Below are 8,403 nucleotides of genomic sequence, written 5' to 3' on the forward strand. Positions count from 1 at the left end.
GAAGACGAGCAGCATGCTGGAGGTGGACGATGAGGGCGGCCGCATGTTCCTGCGCGTGCTCATCCACCTCACCATGCACGACTACGCGCCGCTGGTCTCCGGGGCTCTGCAGCTACTCTTTAAGCACTTCAGCCAGCGCCAGGAGGCCATGCACACCTTCAAACAGGTGCCCGCCCTCCCCTCTTTGGACCCTGGGAGTCAGCCCGTGGGTGGGTGGGGGTCGGAGATTTATCTCAGGGTAGCGTGAGCCGTTCTTGGTCAGTTGCTAACCTCACAGTTGACTGAGCGAACCCCCACCCCCCACAGTCCCGAGTGACCCCGCAGGAGAAACTCTAGGGGTTTGCTTCGGGGAGAAGGCAGCCAGGAAGACTCAATGCTGTAGGACCTTCACCCCCACGCCCCAGACTCCGAATCCGAGGCTAGGGTTTTGTGGGGTCTGAAAAACAACACAACCAAGCTGCTTAGGAAGTGTCTGGGTGCGCAAACGTGAGCAAGCTCGGCTGCTGATCCAGGGGTGGGGGCAGGTCCACCCAGGTGCCCCCGAAGAAGAGCCTGGGGAGCCACTTCTGGGGACCGGCTAGGGCTCAGTTCCACTCTGATGCCCGGCGGGCTGGGCTGGGCTCCACAGCACCCGTGCTTGTAGGTTTGTTTAAAGTCTTTCAAAGCACGAGGACTAGGCTCAGCCACCTTTGCCTCCTACCCTCTAGGCCTGGCCTGCAGCAGCATCTTACACGAGGTGGACAGCACGTCACAGGCCCCCCCCCCCCACCGAGTGCTTGGCTCGCGCCTGGCACGTAGTCAGCCCTCACCAAGGGGACTGGCTGTCAGTATCGGGGTGTCATGTAGTCGGGAGGGCTCCCTGTTTAAGGGGGCTCCAAAAAGTTTGTAGAAAGATAAAAAGTGTATGGAAAGATAAGATGGGGGGGGGGTGAGAGATACTAGGATTTTCCAAGGAGCCTTTTGAAGCCCCTTCCCCGGGCGCGGAGACCTGGACTGGTCTGGCCGCTCATGCATGCTTGCTGTGTGCGGCGTGGTGGTCACGCGTTGGGCTCCTAACTGCACGGCAGCAGTTCTAAAGCCCTAGCCTTTCCTTGGAAGACGAGGCTTTCGGCTCCCGTAACAAGGGGGGCGGTCTTGGACACCCACGGGGGCAGCTCTGCCCTGCACTCCAGGGTCGCGATGGTCGGCATCGGCTCGATGGCCGTGTCTTTGAGTAGAACCGTGTGCTGGACCTTGGAGGCTGTCTGTCCGTCCTCACACGGCCTCTCGGAGTTCTTGCAGGCGCCTCGTTGGCGTGGCTAGTCCTCCGCGTCCCAGCTTCCAGACGGGGAAGCTGGTGCCTGGACAACCTCCGCTCCTTTTCCACTAATCCAGAGGCAGCACAGTGGGATCCAGACTCAGGCCCAGGCCTTCCTTCAGGGCTCAGGACCCGCCTTCAGTCAGGAGTCAGTGATGTCAATATGCTCTGTCCTGCCCCGTGGCCTGTGAGCAAGTGACAGGCCCCGGCAGCGTGTGACCAGCCCATGAGAACCTCTGCCCGGGCAGAGAGCGGACGCGGCCCCGGCTAGCAGAGTGCTTCCTGGAGGAAGTGGGCTGTGGCGGGCTTGGGGATGCCTGGTGGGATGTGGCTTGTCGGGAGAGGTGCCAGTGGTGGTCAGGAGAGAGCCCTGGCAGGGGGAAGTGTGGCAGTGGACGGCGGTCTCACTGGCCAGCCCTGTGCTTGGCCTTCAGGTGCAGCTGCTGATCTCGGCCCAGGATGTGGAGAACTACAAGGTTATCAAGTCAGAGCTGGACCGGCTGCGGACCATGGTGGAGAAGTCGGAGCTGTGGGTGGACAAGAAGGGCAGCAAGGGCGACGAGGGGGAGGCGGGTGCCGCCAAGGACAAGAAGGAGGTGAGTGAGCAGGGGTTCCCAGAGCTGGGCCAGGGCCCCCTGGGAGGCCCGGGTCCGGCTGACCTCAGGCTCCGTTCCTGCCCCTAGCAGCCCACGGATGAGGAGGGCTTCCTGCATCCCCCGGGGGAGAAAAGCAGCGAGAACTACCAGATTGTCAAGGGCGTGAGTTGGCGAGGGCCCTGGAGGGTGGGCCTGCTCACCTCTGGCTCCAGCTGGCTCCGCTTCCCCCTCTGCTGGCCTCTGGCCCCCAAACCAGACACTGTCCAGCCTCTCCCTGTGCGCCGAACAGCCCTGCCGAGGTCCAGATGGAAAGGCTTTAAAGCAGCAGGAATTTAACGAGATCCCACCTCGCCGCCACATGGCTTTATTTATTTCCAGGCCAGGTTGGGGTTGGCATTTTCGGTACTTCCCCGGGCTGGATGCGGTGATGTGGCTCCGAGGCTGTGGCCCCTTTCCCCTTTCCAGTCCCTGGGTCCCCCCCAGAGCCAGAGCATGGTTGCAGGGCCGGGCGGAGGGGAGGAGGGCTCTGGCTGACGCGGCGCTCTGCAGATCTTGGAGCGGCTGAACAAGATGTGTGGCGTCGGGGAGCAGATGCGCAAGAAGCAGCAGCGGCTCCTGAAGAACATGGATGCCCACAAAGTCCTGCTGGACCTGCTACAGGTCCCGTACGACAAGGTGCCTGCGGCCACCCCCCGCCTGTTGGCCTGACCCCAAGTGCCCACTAACCTCTCGGACCAACTGAACCCTCGACCAGTCTCCAGGCAGAGCCCCACCTCTGAACCCCGTCACAGCGCCGTCTCAACCTTTGACCCTAAGACCCCGCATCCTGACCGACTTGACCTCGATTCGGCCCTTGCCGCACCCCGATTCTTCACCCGGTCCCCACCTCCTGCCACCCACCAGCCTCACCCTGAAACCTCTACTGCATCTCAGACGCTGACCCCCGTGTGTTGTTCTGATCCACACTGACGCTAATCTGACCCCAGCCTCTCCTGTCCCCTGACCTCGACTCTGGCCTCCCCCTGCTTTTGGATTTCTTACGCTAGATTCACGCTGCTCTCCTGCCCTGCCCTGTCTCCAGGCCCCCCGGGCCCCTAACTCTCAATCCTTCACCTTGACTGACCTTGATAGGTCCCAACCCTGCTCCTGACCCTGACCCCGTGTGTCCCCCTGACTTCTTACCCTGGCTCTCTGCCGTGGCAGCAATGGTAGAAGGCCTCAGCCGGCCATAGCACCACCTCTTGTCCTCAGTGCCTGATCAGGGCCTCTAAGCTCTGTGGTCCCAGCCCCCAGCCCCGATGGCCTTCTGAGCGCGGACCCCAGCCCCGGCCTTGCCTGCCTCCCCGTGGCCCAGCCTGGCAGCCCCTCTCGTCCCCCTCACGTCCAGGGAGATACCAAGATGGTGGAGATCCTGCGCTACACCCACCAGTTCCTGCAGAAGTTCTGTGCGGGGAACCCCGGCAACCAGGCCCTGCTGCACAAGCACCTGCACCTCTTCCTCACGCCGGGGGTGAGGGTGCAGGGCCGGGGGTGCCTGGGTGGGGCAGTGGGCCTGGCCCCCCCTCTGATGGCCTGCCCCACCCCCCGCCCCCAGCTCCTGGAGGTGGAGACCATGCAGCACATCTTCCTGAACAACTATCAGCTCTGCTCCGAGATCAGCGAGCCGGTGCTGCAGCACTTTGTGCACCTGCTGGCCACGCACGGCCGGCACGTGCAGTACCTGGACTTCCTGCACACCGTCATCAAGGCCGAGGGCAAGTACGTCAAGAAGTGCCAGGACATGATCATGACGGAGGTGAGGGCGCCCGGGGGCCCTGGGGGTGGGTCACGCAGGAGAGCACCCCGGCGGCGGCGGCCTCTGGGGAGGGGATCTCCACTTGCAGGTCACAGAGGGAAACCTCAGGCGGTGGGCCCAGCACAGCTCAGTCAGGGACCCCGCAGTCTCAGGACTGCACGGCAGGCTCCAGCTGCCCTGCTTTATCGGGGACTTAAAGTACATGAAGTCTCCCCTCCGGGCCGAGGAGGACGTGTGCAGGTGGAGGTGGTGCGTGCGAAAGTGCTGGCCCTGGCGATGCCTGCTGGCCACGATGGTATCCCTGTGAGCCACACAGTCGCTACCTGGGGCGGTGCCTATGCGCCCTAAGTCCGCCATAGGCACACAGGGGAGCTGGCGGGTGGGATCCGAAAGGGCTTCCCGGAGGGGGCTACCTCTCAGATGGGCTCAGGTGGGAGCTTCCTGGGGCCAAGGGTCAGCATCCCAACGGCAGGGGGTCTGAGACATCAGCCCAGTACCCCAAGGGCCGGGGAGCCCTCCAATCCTAGGCTTTCCCTGCCTGTGAGACAAGGGCTGGAGTTAGAGACCCCACTGTTTGCTATCCAATGTGGGGGTGTGGTGGAGGCTGAGGGCTCTGACGTGTCTCCCCGCTCCCACAGCTGACCAACGCAGGCGACGACGTGGTTGTGTTCTACAACGACAAGGCTTCCCTGGGCCACCTGCTGGACATGATGAAGGCCGCCCGCGACGGTGTGGAGGACCACAGCCCCCTCATGTACCACATCTCCCTGGTGGATCTGCTGGCTGCCTGCGCTGAGGGCAAGAATGTCTACACGGAGATCAAGTGTACCTCCCTGCTGCCCCTGGAGGACGTGGTATCCGTGGTGACCCACGAGGACTGCATCACCGAGGTGGGTCAGCACAGATCCCTTGGGAGGGAGTGGACAGGGCAGCCGCTCTGTCCTGGGGGGCGGGCAGAGGCGGGTGGTGCAGGGGCAGGCTCGGGGCCCGCGTGGGCCACGCTGTGGGTGACCCTGGCCCCCTGCCCGGGCTGCGCAGGTGAAGATGGCCTATGTGAACTTCGTGAACCACTGCTACGTGGACACGGAGGTAGAGATGAAGGAGATCTACACCAGCAATCACATCTGGACGCTCTTTGAGAGCTTCACCTTGGACATGGCGCGGGTCAGTCTCTCGGGGACACGGAGGCAGCACAGAGCCGGCCTGGGCAGCCTCCCAGGAGGGCGGGAGTGGACTCGGCCGCGTGGCCTCACCCGGGCCGCCCTCCTACACCAGGTCTGCAGTAAGCGGGAAAAGCGCCTGGCGGACCCCACGCTGGAGAAGTACGTGCTGACTGTCGTGCTCGACACTGTCAACGCCTTCTTCAGTTCCCCGTTCTCCGAGAACAGCACCTCTCTGCAGGTGAGCCCCCACCCACCCCACACGCCTGCCCCGGCCGGCTTGGGTCTAGGGAAGGGAACCCCGGACGTGAGTCCGTGTTTGCTCGTGCTGCTGCAGTGTACCGGTTCTCGGCTGTGCCATGGGTTTCCCATGGTTTGCCGCCAAGAACAGCAAATTCGATCTTTCCGAGCTGTGCCCTTGAATCATGCCGACCAAATTCACTGCCGCAGAGTAGGTGCCGACCAACAGGAACTAAAGTCAGTGGGTGTGCTGCATCCTGGTGGCAGGGCCGCGTGACAGCGCGCCAGGTGGCTGCATGGACAGCAGCAGCTGCGCAGTGATCAGGGACCTGGGTGCCGGCTAAGAGGCCGCGGGGTCGCTGGGGGGTGTCCATGGAGAATGGCAACGTTGGCAGTTAGAGCCCGCCCAGAGGGCCTCGGGGTAAAGTCCTGGGTGTCTCCTTGTGAGAGACCAGAGGCCAGGGAAACCCCGCTGGGCACTGTTCTTAGACGCCCCTGGCCACCAGGAGTCAGTCTGCTCAGGGACCGCTGCCGTGGCTCACCGTGGTCTTTCTAGAACTGCAGTGGTGTGGCCTGTGTGCAAGCTCGGAAACCGCCGGGTCGAGTGAGCACTGTGTGAACTGGATGAATCCCTGGGAGACTCAAGTCAGCACACACCCGGGCCCGGCTGACTGAGAAAAGCCAGGACCCTAAGAAGGTCCTGCTGAGCTGCTGAAATTGCTTAGAGACAGCGAGGGATACTGAAGACCAATAAAGGAGGGAGGCTGCCGCAGGCTGGGGCCGGTGCTGAGGGGGAGGGAGAATCTCGTCCACGTCTGTCCGAGGCCTGCGGGGGGACACCGTTGGACAGGCAGCCTTTCCCTGGGTGAAAGGTGTCACTGCACACACCAGTCTAAGAAAAGGAATTTTTAAAAAGGAAGAAGAGATGATGTGTCCTACCCTGTTGATCTGCGCCCCCGCCCCACCCACTGCCACAAAGCCGCTTCCTACAGGACCGGGGTGGCTGCTCCCCAGGGCTTCTGTCACTCGGATGGCATAGAGCTGCGTGTTGGGCTGCTAATCCCAAAGCCAGCAGTTCCAACCCAACAGCTGCCCTGTGGGAGAAAGATGAGGCTCTTTCCTCCCATAAAGTGTTAGTCTGGGAAGCCCACAGGGGCAGTTCTACCCTGTCCTTCAGGGTCACTGAGAGTCGGAATCCACTCAATGGCAGCGAGAGAATTCCTCACGGGAGCAGACAGGATCGTCTTTCCTCCGCCTTCTTGGCCAGGGTGGGCGTTATCTATTTAATGCTTGTCGAGCATTGCATCTAACGAAACGTTTGCCAAGGCGGCCACTGCACATACCCACTTTAGTGGCATCTGCCACCTGTGTGACGATCTTCTACGATCATCAAGGGGGTGCTTTTATTGTGACACACGTGTTTGGGCCCCAGGTCCCCTTTGAGCCCCTGGGCTCTGATTGTGTCTGCTCTCCCCACCTGGAGTAGCTGGGGGCCAATACGAGTCCGGATTCACTCGGGCAGTGAGTTTGGCTTGAGCTCCCCACCTGTCATCAGCCCCAGGGCAGAGCGGGAAGTGCTGGTGATGGGGGCCAGGGGCCTGAGGCTGCCTGCAGTGTACCTTTTTAGAAAGTCTTTCCATATTTGAAAAGGAGCCCTGGTAGCGCGGTGGGGTACGTGTTGGGCTACCAGCCGGAAGGTCAGCAGTTCAAAACCACCCGCTGCTCCCTGGGAGGAAGACAGGACTTTCTACTCCCACAAAGAATGCCAGTCCTGGAAACCCAGAGGCAGCTCTCCCTGTCCTATAGGCTTGATGGCAGCAACGTTGGAAGTTTTCAGCATTTGGACTATGTACTGCATGTGTTGCTTTTCCACAAGGTCAATTTCATTAAGACATTTAAAAAAAGAGAAATAAAGGTCTGCCGCAGGGCCCTGACCTCGGGGGTGCCCCTCACAGGGCTGCCAGGTCCTGCTGGGCTCGGCTCAGCTCTAGGAAAGGGGGTGCTCTTGTCCAACTGGCCCAGAGGCACGAGGTGCTGGCGGAGGCCTGGGAGGTCACAGCAGTATGTCCTCTGCAGACGCACCAGACCATCGTGGTGCAGCTGCTGCAGTCCACCACCAGGCTGCTTGAGTGCCCGTGGCTGCAGCAGCTGCACAAGGGCTCCGTGGAGGCCTGCATCCGGACCCTGGCCATGGTGGGTGAGTGACGGGGGGCCTGGCCGGCTCCATTCTCCTCCCCGCCCTTCACCTGGGACAACTGCCCTCAGAGTGCAGACCTCACCCCTAAGCTCGCCCATCACCTGCCCCCAGGGCTTCTCTGTAAGTCCTTCTTTGCGTCTAACGGGCATCTCTGGCCGAAGGCCGCTGTCTTCTCTTGGGAATTCCCTGGAGAAGGCATGCTGGGTGGTGGTGGCTGGCCACTCCCCAACCAGCTTCGTGTTTTGCTTGAAAATGGCATCAGGCAGGAGGGAGGCTTGAGATTATTAGGGGGGGAGAGGAGGGATGGTGGTGGTGGGGTGTTTTCCAGTGGATCCAGGACGGGACATTATTAGAGCGAGGGGAGGAGGAATGGTGGGGGTGGGGAGGGGTTGCAGTGGGGCCGGGATGGAGCCCAGAGGCAGAAACCATTGTGCCAGGTGCTTTGGGGTCAGTCTGACTAGTGACATGGCAGACAGGGTTTCAGTAGCCCTATTTTGGAACGCCATCTCCAGGCCTTTCTTCCAAGGCACACTGGGTGGACTACAACCTCCAACCCTTTGGCTAGCCGGTGCTAACTGTTACTAACACCCAGACAGAACTGCCTCTTTTTACCCCCAAAAGGGAAGAGGGCCCCACAGTCTCAAGACAAGGCCTTCAGTCCAGCAGCTCTAAGCCCAGCCCTCTGGCCAGTCACCCACCCCTACACCAGCACCCCACCCCTCTCCCCACCCAGCCAAAGGCCGGGCCATTCTGCTGCCCCTGGACCTGGACGCCCACATCAGCTCGCTGCTCAGCACCGGGGCCAGCTGTGCCGCCGCCGCCCAGCGCAACGCCTCCAGCTACAAGGTGGCCACTCGGGCCTTCCCGCGCGTCACGCCCACCGCCAACCAGTGGGACTACAAGAACATCATCGAGAAGCTGCAGGTGGGTCTGCCCCGGGGCTGGCCAGCCAGCTCTCCCCCTCAGACAGGGGCCTGAGAAGCCGCCTTCTACAGGGAGCTGGGAGCAGCTCTGGGACCCTGCAAGTGGGGGTTGGTTGGGTGGGCCACCCCGGCCCACCCCTCACTCTCAACAGCACCTTCCATTTTCTGCTGCTTATTCCTACCCACCGTGTTGTC

General features: G+C 62.0%; 1 protein-coding gene across 1 annotated transcript in view; it reads left to right on the top strand.

Annotated features, from left to right (window-relative positions):
- Window positions 1-8,403, top strand: part of ITPR3 (inositol 1,4,5-trisphosphate receptor type 3) — a 119,362-nt gene that overhangs the window by 99,502 nt on the left and 11,457 nt on the right. The window contains exons 28-38 of the mRNA XM_045292288.1: window positions 1-166; window positions 1,732-1,893; window positions 1,981-2,055; window positions 2,443-2,568; window positions 3,281-3,403; window positions 3,488-3,688; window positions 4,327-4,578; window positions 4,727-4,852; window positions 4,964-5,089; window positions 7,165-7,285; window positions 8,019-8,209. Of these exons, the coding sequence (XP_045148223.1) occupies window positions 1-166; window positions 1,732-1,893; window positions 1,981-2,055; window positions 2,443-2,568; window positions 3,281-3,403; window positions 3,488-3,688; window positions 4,327-4,578; window positions 4,727-4,852; window positions 4,964-5,089; window positions 7,165-7,285; window positions 8,019-8,209 (1,669 nt within the window). The remainder of the gene's footprint in view (window positions 167-1,731; window positions 1,894-1,980; window positions 2,056-2,442; window positions 2,569-3,280; window positions 3,404-3,487; window positions 3,689-4,326; window positions 4,579-4,726; window positions 4,853-4,963; window positions 5,090-7,164; window positions 7,286-8,018; window positions 8,210-8,403) is intronic.

The sequence above is a fragment of the Echinops telfairi genome, unplaced genomic scaffold (genome assembly GCF_000313985.2).
Source record: "Echinops telfairi isolate 266 unplaced genomic scaffold, ASM31398v2 ScPeMD7_655;HRSCAF=1070, whole genome shotgun sequence".
Taxonomy (NCBI): domain Eukaryota; kingdom Metazoa; phylum Chordata; class Mammalia; order Afrosoricida; family Tenrecidae; genus Echinops; species Echinops telfairi.